The sequence below is a fragment of the Engraulis encrasicolus genome, chromosome 19 (assembly GCF_034702125.1).
Source record: "Engraulis encrasicolus isolate BLACKSEA-1 chromosome 19, IST_EnEncr_1.0, whole genome shotgun sequence".
Taxonomy (NCBI): domain Eukaryota; kingdom Metazoa; phylum Chordata; class Actinopteri; order Clupeiformes; family Engraulidae; genus Engraulis; species Engraulis encrasicolus.
Window position 1 is genome coordinate 41,482,794 of NC_085875.1, and position 14,285 is coordinate 41,497,078.

The following is a 14,285-nucleotide window of genomic DNA, read 5'->3' on the forward strand; positions in this document are numbered from 1 at the left end:
ATGACCAATGGAGGATTTGTCTTATAGGCCTACACTTCCCTGCTGTGAATCAAACTCAAACAGAGCTCATGCAAGGCCTTTTTGCAAAACAGATCTATTCAGGGCTATTTTTTTTCTCCCCCAGAACAGCATTGATTTCCTTAAAGAGAAACAGTTACACTATGCCATGCTACATCAGGAGATCAACAAGCTATTTCTGGTTTCTGTTTTGAAGAATGTGCAGTGTATTGGCAATCCATGTGATACTAGCAGATTGCTTGGACGGATACTAATAAGGTTTACATTTTACAACATCAATGTTTTTTGATGTCTTGATGTTGTTGTCTGACTCTGCTAAATTATTTGTTTAGGCTATGTTGCCTCATGTTGCATGGCATGTGACGCTATTTGCAAATGACGCAGCAAAAACTCATAAGAATAGGCCTAATAATTATAATATCAATCTTTGAATTAGACAAAACACATTAAGTGGACATCACATGTAGGCTACAACTGCATTAATAAACAATAATTCCAACCCACACATGAACAAAAAAAGGAATATCATACTTACAGATTTTGCTGTTCAATTTCCAGTCTTGATGACAATGAATGCTCGAGATGCCCTAAAGCAATGGATCACTGACTTCAGCGGAGTGAAGAAAATGGTCAGTGACTTTATCTACTTATAGCCTATGGGAAATCCCCTCGATTTAGAAACGCATTCTCTGATAACCATTCCCTTTACTTTCAGCGTTTAAAAGTTGCAAAAGTGCAAATGCATGATAAAAATGAAACAACCCTCACGTCCAGCCATAAGACCTGTCAAAATAATCTGTCGTTTTGGTTCTAGCCCTGGTCAACTTCCACCTTTTCAATTAGCCCACTGACTAGACAACTGCAAAATTTTGCGCGGAGTAATGCAGTGGTCACCCTACTTCACTGCCAAAGTAGCCTACCAAATAAAGATAGCCTACTTGTCCATTTACGCATGCACAGGTGGTTTTGTACGGCAATGTATTCAACCTAAGCAGAAAAGGCAGTGGGCAGACCTCTACCCCTGTTGCGCAAAGGACGAACGCGCGTCGCCAAAGTATGACCAGCAAAAATCAATTTAGCAAACTTCTGCCAAATTGGCTACATCCAAATATTGAGCAAAAAACCATCACAATAATGCTGCAAAGCCGAGTAATCTCATCCCCACAACCCTTCTGTTCATCTGTATGGTCGGATCAAACACCAGAGCAGAAATTGAAGTGATGTCAGTTGCGCGGTGGTCCTTAAAGATGTGAGCTACTCTGGATGTTGAGTGAAACAGGTGGCAGGTGTCCTTCATCTAAAAAACTTCACAATGCTGCCCTCCAGCGGGAGACATTAGTACTTGCCCAAGAAATGCAAATCACATGCCACTATGCCACTAGTTCTTGTTTATGTCAGATAAGGTTGCAATATTCACAAATGCACATCAAAACTCTGGTTATGTTTAGTCTTCATTGTATTTTTTAATATGGAAATATAAAATAAAAGTTTGAGACAATTCCGACTCAGTCAATGCTGTTGCATCATACTCACTGTGACTTAGGCCTACAATTACAAGTTAACCGCATACACAATACAATTCAAATACATGACAATACATTTAAAGGAATAACGCATAATTGCATCAACTCTCAGGATAAAAAAAGGCATTTGTACATAATTCAAACCTGCCACACACATAACGGCCGTAAACAGGCTGCACATAATTCTTCATATGATGATAACTTTGCAGCAGCATTAGGTCCTGATGATGGCTTCTATCTTTTTAAATCACTATTTGCTGGCAGAACTGCAGAACACTTTTGATGGAGCGCTATGACAGAAGCATGTCAGCATTTTAGATGTCTCCATAGTGCCTCGACATGGTCATCACTTGAAAACTGGAGGGCATTCCACAAAAGCTGGTTCAATTAACCAGGTTAGGTTCACCTTGAGGTAGTGGCAAATCACTTAATAGAAGAGCCTAGAGTCCTCATTTTATGAACTAAATGTTGTCTAAAGGCTACCTATCATTGAGTTTACCACTTCCTGTAGTTAACTTAGCCTGGTTCATCACTTAACCATGTTCTCGGAATACCTCCCCAGCTAGGGCATGGTGACACCCAGCAAATTAATCAGCTGGAATGACTGCTGCTATTTCCCCTCAGACAAACACACACCAATAATATATAGTCTCCTGCTTCCCTATTTCTCTGGACTTGGGTTGTCGTCCTCTGCGTGTTGGCCTGACTCTTCCTCCTCTTCATTGTCCTCCTCCTCGGCCCCGCTGTGAGCAGGGTCTCCCCCGCTGGGCTGGGCACTGGCCTGGGACGAGGACGGCCTCAGCAGGTACTCCAGCTCCTCCGCACTGATGGCCACCTTCTCAGGGATCAGCCAGCGCTTGAAGTGCTCCAAAGCACTGTGACAGGAGTGCACAACAAAACAAAGAGGCATCAGTGTTAAGTAGAGTACAATAGAGTAGAGTACCTCTATCAATCCTGAAGGAAAATAAGGTGTATGTCAGCTTACATACAAAAATACACCAGGACCGTATTATGAAACTGTGGTGCCCGGCTAGGGCAAGAGCACAACAATTCACTAGGTCTTCTCTTTAAATCTATTAATCCCTGACAGTAACAGCCATCGAAAAAGCATGTCAAAGGCATACAATTAAATGCAACAGACTGAGCATTAGTGTGGCCAAAATAGATAGTCCCATTTAAAATTTACAGTGGGTCAGGGTATCAAAAATGAATGTAGTTCAATTGATTCCTTTGTCACCTTATTTTATATATACCATTTCGCTTTGTTGGTATTTTAGTTGAACAGTTCTGACATAAGGGTCTTTTTTAAAGCAGGTTAAGCTGCCTTTGCTATACTGTTGGCAAACCTTGTAAAACAGGTCAGTGTCATTGGTTTGCTCAGAGAATGAAGACATCTTGGGTATATGCGAGTCCCACTGAGTTACATTACATTCTAATAAACTACACTGAACTGACACTTTTATCCAAAGCAACATACAGTCACTACAGGGTCCCTGGAGTAATATCACAAGCCCCAGATGCAGCTCAGTCAGATATCAATCATGTGTGTGGAAGCACTGGTATGTCTGTCATGACTTATAAAAAAAGACTGCCATGACTGATAGTATCTTTGTACATGCTTACCCAGGTCAAAAAAATGTGTACTTAAGTGTACTTTAAATATATTTAATTTTCTGAAAGTATATTTTAAGTACACTCTATTTATCAAGTACAGTACTTAAGTATAGTATTTAGAAATATACTTATAGTTTAGTGTATTTTAAATACATTTTAAAAGCATTTGTATTATTAAAGTTATGTACTTAAATATAGTTTTATAAAATATACTGTTAGTGTATTGTATTTTAAATGTATTTTAAGTATATTTGTATTTTAAAAGTAATGTGCTAAGTGTAGTATTGTCAAATATACTATTAGTGTATTATATTTTAAGTGTATTTCAAGTATATTTGTATTTTAAAAGTAATGTGCTAAAGTGTAGCATTATAAAGTATACTATTAGTGTTTTATACTTTAAGTGTATTTTAAGTATCTTTGTATTTTAAAAGTTATATACTTAAGTGTAGATTTATAAAATACACTATTAGTGTATTGTATTTAAATGTATTGTAAGTACATTTGTATTTTAAAAGTAATGTGCTAAAGTGTAGTATTGTCAAATACACTATTAGTATATTGTATTTGAAGTCTATTTTAAGTACATTTGTATTTTAAAAGTAATGTGCTAAAGTGTAGCATTATACAGTGTACTATTAGTGTATTATATTTTAAGTGTATTTTAAGTATCTTTGTATTTTAAAAGCTATGTACTTAAGTGTAGTATTATAAAGTACACTATTAGTGTATTGTATTTAAATGTATTGTAAGTACATTTGTATTTTAAAAGTAATGTGCTAAAGTCTAGTATTGTCAAATATACTATTAGTATATTGTATTTTAAGTCTAATTTAAGTACATTTGTATTTTTAAAGTAGTGTGCTAAAGTGTAGCATTATACAGTATACTGTTAGTGTATTATATTTTAAGTGTATTTTAAGTATCTTTGTATTTTAAAAGTCATGTACTTAAGTGTAGTATTATGAAATACACTATTATTGTATTGTATTTAAATATATTTTAAGTACATTTGTATTTTAAAAGTAATGGGCTAAAGTGTAGCATTATAAAGTATATTATTAGTGTATTATATTTTAAGTGTATTTTCAGTATCTTTGTATTTTAAAAGTTATGTACTTAAGTGTAGTATTATAAAATACACTATTAGTGTATTGTATTTAAATTTATTGTAAGTACATTTGTATTTTTAAAGTAATGTGCTTAAGTGTGGTACTGTTAAATATACTATTAGTATATTCAATTTTAAGTCTATTTTAAGTACATTTGTATTTTAAAAGTAATGTGTTAAAGTGTAGTATTATAAAATACACTATTAGTGTATTGTATTTAAATGTATTGTAAATACATTTGTATTTTTAAAGTAATGTGCTAAAGTGTGGTACTGTTAAATATACTATTAGTATATTCAATTTTAAGTCTATTTTAAGTACATTTGTATTTTAAAAGTAATGTGTTAAAGTGTAGTATTATAAAATACACTATTTGTGTATTGTATTTAAATGTATTGTAAATACATTTGTATTTTTAAAGTAATGTGCTAAAGTGTGATATTGTTAAATATACTATTAGTATATTCTATTTAAAGTCTATTTTAAGTACATTTGTATTTTAAAAGTAATGTGCTAAAGTGTTTTATCAAAAAATACACTATTAGTGTATTGTATTTAAATGTATTGTAAATACATTTGTATTTTTAAAGTAATGTGTTAAAGTGTAGTGTTATAAAATACACTATTAGTGTATTGTATTTAAATGTATTTTAAGTACATTTGTATTTTTAAAGTAATGTGCTAAAGAGTGGTTTTAGAAAATACACTATTAGTGTTTTGTATTTAATTGTATTTTAAGTATATTTACAAAATAAATAAACTAATTACTGGCCAAAGTACAGTCATTTTCCTAGCAAAAAATGTTTATATATGGAAAATCAGAAAGGCGGAACATGGACAAGAACCCCAATTTATGATGATGATGAATGACTCCTCTTTTTCCAGCATGAATTTTGGAAATAAACTACGAAAAATCATACACAGTACACCATTATAGTAATGTATGGTATTAGAAAATGTACTGCTAGTTTAATGTATTAAACTTTGTTCTTAAAAAATGTACTCAAACATAGTGTTAGAAAATATACATGATCAGTTATACTTACCTAAACTTAATTTTACGACCTTTACAAATATGCATTATTTTTTGCATACTTACTATATTGCCTTTTTGGCACTAATATTAATTGTCTTTAATGAAATGTACTCACTTATAAAGATTTTATGTTATTTTTCTTGTTGTCTTGAACCACTTCAAGTGTATTTTAAGTGTATTTGTATTTTAAAACTAATGTGCCAAAGTTTTGTATTAGAAAGAATATTTGAAACGTACTTAAAGTTAAGTATGATTTTAGTATATTAAGTACACTTGTACAAAGTTTGATTTTAGTACCAAAACGTCAACTTAAAATGTGTTAAAGCTCTACTTAATTATATTTCAAGTGTATTTAAGTATACTATAAGTTGTCCCAAAATAACATTCTTTAAATACACACTTTTGAAGTATATTTTAAATACAAAAATACATACTTATTAAGTATATTAAGTACACTTTTTTCACCTGGGTACTTTTTTTAACCATCATTTTAGTGTATTTTAACCTAGGCTTATTTATTCATTATGCTTTGTAACATTAAATAACCTTCCCCCTGCCATTTTGTGAATGTATTTTCATGGTAAAAACACCACATTGAAGAGCACAAACAGATCTTAAAAAGGCATGTAAGGCCTTACCTATTAAACTTTTAAGCACAATACTGAAGTCTGTACTTAAGTTGTGTTATTAGTGTATTAAGTGCACTTTAAGTGTACTTTTTGGTGCACAAATTAAACATGTAAAAGTGTCTTTAATTCGATAAAAGCATACCACCACCAATGATTTCTAAGTATTATTATTAAGTATATAAAAGTATACTTAAAGTGTACTACTCAAGACTATTACTTCAAGAACGTAATTGTGCCCATTAATGAACAGGTAGTTGTGGTCTAGTGGTTAGAGTGCAGGTCTGTGGTTCAGTGAATTGTGGGTTCAAATCCTGGTTGAGGCAGTGGTTGTTGTCTGAAGTGAAGGTGAAAGGAAGGTTCATGTGAATGGCTGATGGTTGTGAACAAGACAATGTACAATGGAAATGAGTAATTAGAGATTACATTAATGATTTTTTCATATACTTTTGAAATATATTTAAAGTGTACTTAAAATAAATATATTTGAAATGTGCTTAAAGTAAAATCTACTTGTAGTATACTTAAAATACATTTAGAGTCAATACACTTAAAATGTAGTTAAAGCGATTTTTGTGAATATATTTGAAATGTACTTAAGTTAAGTATGATTTTAGTATATTAAGTACACTTGTACAAAGTTTAATATTAGTACAAAAAAGTAAACTTAAAATGTGTTTAAGCTGTACTTAATCATATTTCAAGTGTATTTAAGTATACTATAAGTTGTCCCAAAATAACACAACTTAAGTATGTACTTCTGCAGTATACTATAAAGTACTTTCTCATGACATTGAAATAGATTTCTAATGTACTTAAAATGCACTTATCCGCATGCTAAAGTACACATTAAACACATTTTAAAGTGATTTGGTTAGTGTACTTACAATGTACTTAAAGTAAGTATGATTTTACTATATTAAGTACACTTGTACAAAGTTTGATTTTTAGTACAAAAAAGTCAACTTAAAATGTGATTAAGCTCTACTTAATTATAGTTTCAAGTGTATTTAAGTATACTATAAGTTGTCCCAAAATAACACAACTTAAGTATGTACTTCTGCAGTATACTATTAAGTACTTTCTCATGACATTGAAATAGATTTCTAATGTACTTAAAATGCACTTATCTGCATGCTAAAGTTCACATTAAACACATTTTAAAGTGACTTGGTTAGTATACTTATAATGTACTTAAAGTAAGTATATTTTTAGTATATTAAGTTAACTTGTACAAAGTTTGATTTTAGTACAAAAAAGTCAACTTAAAATGTGATTAAGCTCTACTTAATTATATTTCAAGTGTATTTAAGTATACTATAAGTTGTCCCAAAATAACACAACTTAAGTATGTACTTCTGCAGTATACTATAAAGTACTTTCTCATGACGTTAAAATAGATTTCTAATGTACTTAAAATGCACTTATCCGCATGCTAAAGTACACATTAAACACATTTTAAAGTGACTTGGTTAGTATACTTATAATGTACTTAAAGTTAAATATATTTTTAGTATATTAAGTACACTTGTACAAAGTTTAATTTTAGTACAAAAAAGTCAACTTAAAATGTGTTTAAGCTCTACTTAATTATATTTCAAGTACATTTAAGTATACTATAAGTTGTCCCAAAATAACATTATTTAAATACACACTTTTGAAGTACACTTTAAATACAATAAAACGTACTTATTAAGTATATATTAAGTACACTTTTTTTTTTACTTGGGTATGCATCATTGCTTGTACTTTTTTACTGTCTATTTGTATGTATATGTTGTATGTCCTGGTATGTCCATGTATGAAAATGTACATGTACAAAACGCATCATCTTCCTGTTGGTCTGGGGGTGATTCAAACTTGCAACCCTCTGATCCAAAGACCAACTCCCTAACCATTCTGCCACAGCTGCTCGATTCTCTTGGCATGAACAGACCTGGACCGTCATGAACTTATCCAGCCTCAGGTTCTTGTAGAGATGCGGTCTATGTTACAAGAGAAACTGTATTGTTGATACTAAAGTAAACACAATAAAGGTCATTGTGACCCACCCACCTTTCATCCATATCCCCTCCATTCTGAAACAGCTCAGAGGTTTGGGCGTCGTGGAGGAATCTGTCCCAGCACTCCTTTTTGGCTTGAGAGAGCGACTTCAGCATCTCCCTCGAGGTGACTTCACTTTTTTGGCCCTTAATTCTTTTCAAGCGATTTTCTGAAATGGTTGACACATGGCATCATTAGCAAATGTGAGTGCTGTCTAAAAACAATCAACAATGCAATATATATATACACTGTATCTATATTGAATACATGGCTCTAAATTAACACGAGTCAACCAGGCAAGTGCTAGTGAAATTTCCGTTTGGCTGGTAGAAAAGACCCATTAGTGAGAGTGTGTGTTTGGCTGGCTACTTGCCATTTTGGCTGGTGAGTGTGTTGCAAAGGCAATGTGACCTACCTAAACTTGCTAGGTACATTTCAGAATCAGCCATAGGTTCCCATGGACCGGTGGGGACAGCAGGATTCGAAGAGGCTCCATTCAACTGAGTGTTGCTCGGTGGCGCTGGTTGGAAGGAATCTGTGAACTCTGCTTTCCCATCCTGGCCTTCTTCTTGTGGCTTGGGCAGACTGGAGCATATTTCGGACCACAGTTCCCCACTTGACCGTGCGTCCTTGTTCTCAAAGTCGTCAATCATGATGGATCCGAATGAATGCCTGTCAAAACAAATCTGTGTTATTGCTCCATCTCTTGCCTTTGTGTTTACCAAATACAGTTGCAGTCCCACTGTGTGCACACGATAAGTCAGCATGAATCACAAGCAAATTGCAACACTGTATGCACAGTGCAGTGACATGTTTAAAATACCATACATTTAAACTGGAGCGCACGAAAATAACATCAAACTGGAATCTCCACACTAGAGATAAACAAGACAATCCACATTCATTTTGCTAGTTCTTACTAGCAGTAGCCACCTGGAATAGAAACGTCTGACTGACGGCTGTATGCTGCCTTCAACCTTGGCACTCACACAATTGTTGAAAATGGAAGTTATCGCCTCAGTCGCTAGCTTAGTAACATGATTTATACCACAAATTTACACGCAGTATCGTTCTAAGCGAGTTTTTCGTAAATCCACAAAGGGCATATGCGGTGTGAGATAAACTAACCCTCGGATATTTACTTATGGGTAATGCCATTGGTCAAAGTTAGAGAGCAGTCATTTAAACCACCTTTCAATTGGCTACAACTTCCCCCACCCCCTTGATATCAGGAAGTATTGTCAGATGTTTATATTCAGTTGACCTGCCGTTAGCTGCTAGCATTAGCTTAGCAGGTATTCTTATTTATTAGGATAAGGTATTGTTTCACAATTTCTCTTGCTTGCACAATATACGATATGTTATATCAATAGAGATAGAGCGGGATCTCACTAGCATTGGACGTTGAAGTGATTACAATCTTGCTCGCGCCTGCACGTGAAGTTTACTTAGTTGCATGCAGTTAGCTAGCCAAGTTTATGAAAATAATTTGTCTACATTTTCTGGAAAGATAATATAAATGTTGAAGATACCTTGGTCGTCGGTGCAACAAAGAGGTAGTCATTGTATATACACTGTCACAGTAGAATTTGAAAACATACACTGCCTGGCAGCTGCTATTCGTTATCGTTGTGGAAATGTTGGGATCAATGTGTTGTGTTGTTGCTGGAGTTATGTGCACTGAAGCTGTCCTTCTTAGCATCTATTCTGTGCGGAGAAATAGGCCACATCCCTAGTTAATATGAGTGCTATATAGGCTGCAATAACACAACTTTAGAGCAATGCCAGTCACACACGAGTTGACCAAATTGCTCCGTGCAATGCACCGTTCAGCTTGGGGCGTGCGCAATGCATGTACTTCATTGTATAGCCTACTGTCTTCGTCCTAATTTATTTTCATCTTCTGTAATATTTCAGTGTCACGCACCATGATACAGCAATTACGGTATGTGTAATGCATTAGGTGACGGTGCATAGGAGATGCGCTCTGTGCTTCTGCGCCTGACTTTAGTCGCGGTCCCTATGGGTTTGCTGGTTTCCAGAAGTATGGCGTGGATGTCTAGCGGCAAGACACATGCGGAACTCGTCACCCGTTTGAGAGGTAGAGCCCTTTTTAAGGATGACACCTGCACATCATAGCCGATTCGGCCCTGTTAGAGATGCACAGTCTTTTCTAATCGTTATGCTTTTGTGTATTATTTCTGTATTTGTGCAAATTTCAAAGATCATGGGGTGATACGCACCGATCCGGTATTCAATGCCATGCTCGCTACAGACCGAGGCATTTACTCCAGAGACTACCCCTATGCAGATTCTCCACAGTCCATAGGTGAGTTTCACGCTGTTTTACTTTCACATTAAATACCGTATGCGTCAAAATCTGTGGGAAAGGCTACACAGCGTTACCCGTGTTCTCTTTTAAGGTTACAAGGCTACCATCAGTGCACCGCATATGGTGAGTGAGGCCAATGCATTCTAACATTCTGCTTTTAGGTAAAGCTGTGCCAGTTTGTGTGAAAGGTATAAATACTGTGGTATGATGATGTAGTGGACTGAACATTGCTGCATACCATCTGAGTTGATTATGGAATGACAGTGATATCTTTATGTGCCAACAAACATGCCTGTCGTATTTACACTATCATTTGTGTTAATTGCCAGGTGTCATCTCTATTGCACTTTCTTGTGTTTTACAGCATGCCCATGCTCTGGAAGTCCTTGGTGACAAGCTTACAGATGGCGCCAGGGCTTTGGATGTTGGCTCTGGAAGTGGATACCTCACTGCTTGCTTTGCCAGGATGGTGAGTTGGGAAATGTTGCACAATATCTTCTTCACATATTGGTTACATAATGTCAATGCCCACTTGGTGGAACAAAACGTATACGCTTCAAATAGCATTCGATACCATGCCAGGGCTTCCTCCAGCACTCGTGTAATGGTAAGGTGGATACCTTGACAAGGCCTGCTGGAAAGATAAACCATAGTTGCATGTCTTTGATGCCTGCAAATCCCCGACCCACACATTGCCTAACAGCTGTTCTGTGGGAAACACTGTATGTGATTGTTTGATCTCTCGCTGGTTATACCTGCAGGTTGGGCCGGCAGGGAAAGTGGTTGGGATCGATCACATTGATGAACTGGTGCAGAGATCAGTGAGAAACGTTGAAGCTGATGACCCTGAGCTGCTCTCCTCCGGTCGGATTAAGCTTATAGGTGAGGAGGGAAGTGCAGTTCTTCTGCTGCTGGTGCCCAATACATTCCTAATCTGCCACTAATACCGACTGGATATGTCTGTAATGCTCATGTGGATGTGCCATTCAAGAGAAAATATGTAGTATAAAATATATGTATAAAATATAATGCACACTACAGTAACATGGACAATTGGCTCGCCATGACATAACACACACAAAACAACACACATACAGTAGCAGTACTGCACATGTAGCGTATCTAAAAAAGAGGACAGAATATCTACAAAACATGAATAGAACAAACCAATAAATAGTTGCACATGTCCGTGTCTCTAGTTAATCACGTTGATGTGTCCACATGATGATGATGATGGTTCTAATTATGATGTTGTTTATTTTAGTGGGTGATGGCAGATTGGGCTATCCTGAAGAGGCCCCGTATGATGCCATTCATGTAGGGGCGGCAGCAGCAACTATCCCGAAAGCTGTAAGTACCTCAGATCTCCATGCAGCCTGTGTTCTGGGTTGACATGTAATGGTCAGTAACATGTCTTAGTAGATATGAGTTTTTAACACAATGAAAAATGCAATTGAACTATTATATATAAAAAAGTTAGGCTGATAAAGTGTTTTATTTGAACCAAGATTGTGAAGAGCAATTATCTTATCTCAGGGGAATAGAGAGCTAGAGCAGTCATGAGATAGAAGTGTCAGATACCATTGTGTGCAGCAGTGTAGCAATAATCTCTGCTCATGGTCCCTTACTTTGATGAGGTCAATAGTTCTATCATTTGATGCACGCCTCGCACTATCTTGACTCTCATGGCTCTCTCACTCACTTCACTGAATTGTCTTGACACCAGTGAATTCATCTACTTGGCTAAACAATTTGTTAAAATGGAATCGTTTGGTATTAATATATGCTTTCCCTTTGTTAAATAAATAAACTTCCAAACTGCTTTGCAGACCCCAGATGGCTTTCTCTAGTTTTGACTATGTACTGTATGTAGCTGCTGAAGTAAATTCATGACCCCTTCATGACCCCTTCATGACATTGTGCTCCCCAGTTGTTGGAGCAGCTGAAGCCTGGTGGGAGGCTGGTGCTCCCGGTGGGTCCAGAGGGAGGCAGTCAGGTTCTGGAGCAGTACGACCGCCAGACCGATGGAACCTTCCTCAAGAAGGCCCTCATGGGGGTGGTGTACGTGCCGCTCACAGACAAGCAACACCAGTGGCCTAGGTAGCTTTCATCGACACCATGCACATACTGTAGTTTGCTTGCTCACGACAGTTGCTACTTCCCCCTTATTCGCCACGGGAAGTTGTCAGGGCAAACTTTGGCATCTTTCACCTTTTTGTATGTTTAGCCTGGATTGGTCCGTTCATACATAGTCAAAATACAAGTGAGCCACATGCCACACATTGAAATGCATGTGCGTTTCTATGCAATGTCAAACCCACATAGGCTCCTCAATTGATCACACATTTGCGTTATTTTCTAAGCTTCCTTCCTATGAATATTTCCCGAGTGATCTGAGTGGAGGTCTGCTCTCCTCTGTTCTGTTCTGTGTCCCTTCTTCTCCCCAGCGGTGAGCTCTGACTGCAGTGTGGTTGCCCCTGATAGGTGGCGCTGGTGCTGCAGCTCTGGGTGCCTGTAAGGCAGGAGAGGAGAGGAGAGGAGAAGAGAGGAGAGGAGAAGAGAGGAGAGGACATGGCAAGGCTCGACTAGACTCGACTCGACTCTAATTCACTCATCCAGCCTCTGATCGCTGCCTAGCAACACTCCCAGGCCCGCACCACACCAGCCAGCCAGCTCTTGCGCTTGCTCTTGCAACCACTGAACTAAAAGAATACTTAGAGTTCAGTGCTTGCAGCTCGTCTTCCTCACTTGGTGCTCACTGACCAGACCACGGCGACAGAAACTAAGGGATGCTGCAATAGTGCCCCTGTAGGAGAATTTTATGTTGATTGAGATCTGATAGGGAAGGAGCACTGTGATTTTTTTTCACTTTGCGTTTCCCCTTTCTGTGTTTTCAGTTTGAAGAAGACTAAAATTATTGATTGAAAATAATTTGGTGTGCACCTTTGAACATGTAACATTGCTACATTTTTGTCTGTGACTTGTTTAATTTTATCCCATGGAAGGATAGGTTTCTACCATTAAAAAGGTACTTATATGTTGAGCATATGTATTAAGTGTGTATGATATTTCTGTGCTAAATCTTGACTACCTTAGACCCAAAAATAGGATGATAAAATAATGCATTTAATAAGAAAATATGCACTTGCTGAATCCACAGTGAATAGACCTGGAAGAGGCCACTATTTCATTTGCAGTATTGATTAAAGCATTTTGTTTTTCTGATAACAATGAAAATACTATGAGATCTGGCTGTTCATGAGTTGTGTACATTTCATATTCATAAATAAAATTAAATAACAGCTCTGTTCTACAAGTCGCTTGCTTGGATTTTTGTTTTAAATGTTATTGAAAATGTATTGAAAATGTGTAAATTCAAGTTCATTCTTACATCTTACATCATAAATGGACACACACACACACACACACAGTTCTTGCTTGGCCATTTTTTCCCTTACTTTTTTTTTTTTTTTTTTTAATTGTAAAAAAACATCACATACATTGTCTGATGAAGTCGCAACAGTCTGCCAGGGGTTATCTCGTGTAAAATAAAAAGTACATAAAGGAAAGAACAGAAATATGAAAATAAATAAAATTACATGAAAGTATTGTACAGCACAAATAGGTTATATGTTTTCACAGCTTTCTTGTTAATAGATTAGGATATGAATGCTATATAATTATTTATGTAAATTGTGAATTCAATAAAGGTTGGTTTTACGTTTTGAAATCTAGATCTGTGTATATAATGTTTGGCTAAAATGATCAACAAGTTATCAAGTAAAACTCAGAGGTGATTCCTATCTTGATTAATGAAGACAAAGAGTACATTTTCCATTTCAACACAAAATCAGGGTGTATTAGTCTGTGTCTGTGTGTGCAATGTCACCATTAAATCTGTGTTTTAGTGTTAACACACCTAAAGATCTGTCGTTGCAATGAGAAAACCATAGATCATGACCCCATTGACTTCTCCAAAAG

At 36.1% G+C, this 14,285-nt stretch overlaps 2 protein-coding genes across 8 annotated transcripts; one reads left to right on the plus strand and one right to left on the minus strand.

Moving 5' to 3' along the window:
• Positions 1-1,456: 1,456 nt before the first annotated feature.
• Positions 1,457-9,923, minus strand: ccdc32 (coiled-coil domain containing 32). 4 transcript variants are annotated; one of them, XM_063184446.1, is made up of 4 exons: positions 9,505-9,923; positions 8,388-8,644; positions 7,985-8,141; positions 1,457-2,416 (listed from the first exon to the last, which is right to left on the minus strand). In XM_063184446.1, the coding sequence occupies exons 1-4, from the start codon at positions 9,672-9,674 to the stop codon at positions 2,203-2,205; spliced, it is 798 nt and encodes a 265-aa protein (XP_063040516.1). In that variant the 5' UTR covers positions 9,675-9,923; the 3' UTR covers positions 1,457-2,202. The 4 variants fall into 4 exon arrangements, with proteins under 4 accessions (XP_063040516.1, XP_063040519.1, XP_063040517.1 ...); XM_063184449.1 differs by lacking the exon at positions 9,505-9,923 and adding an exon at positions 8,962-9,108; XM_063184447.1 differs by lacking the exon at positions 9,505-9,923 and adding an exon at positions 8,906-9,108.
• pcmtl (l-isoaspartyl protein carboxyl methyltransferase, like) lies at positions 9,211-13,756 on the plus strand. Of its 4 annotated transcripts, none has more exons than XM_063184450.1 (9): positions 9,211-9,528; positions 9,936-10,073; positions 10,197-10,301; positions 10,396-10,427; positions 10,669-10,773; positions 11,066-11,186; positions 11,569-11,654; positions 12,235-12,404; positions 12,789-13,756. In XM_063184450.1, the coding sequence occupies exons 2-9, from the start codon at positions 9,953-9,955 to the stop codon at positions 12,820-12,822; spliced, it is 774 nt and encodes a 257-aa protein (XP_063040520.1). In that variant the 5' UTR covers positions 9,211-9,528; positions 9,936-9,952; the 3' UTR covers positions 12,823-13,756. The 4 variants fall into 4 exon arrangements, with proteins under 4 accessions (XP_063040520.1, XP_063040524.1, XP_063040521.1 ...); XM_063184454.1 differs by having other exon boundaries at positions 9,212-9,528; positions 12,752-13,753; XM_063184451.1 differs by having other exon boundaries at positions 9,216-9,290.
• Positions 13,757-14,285: the final 529 nt, after the last annotated feature.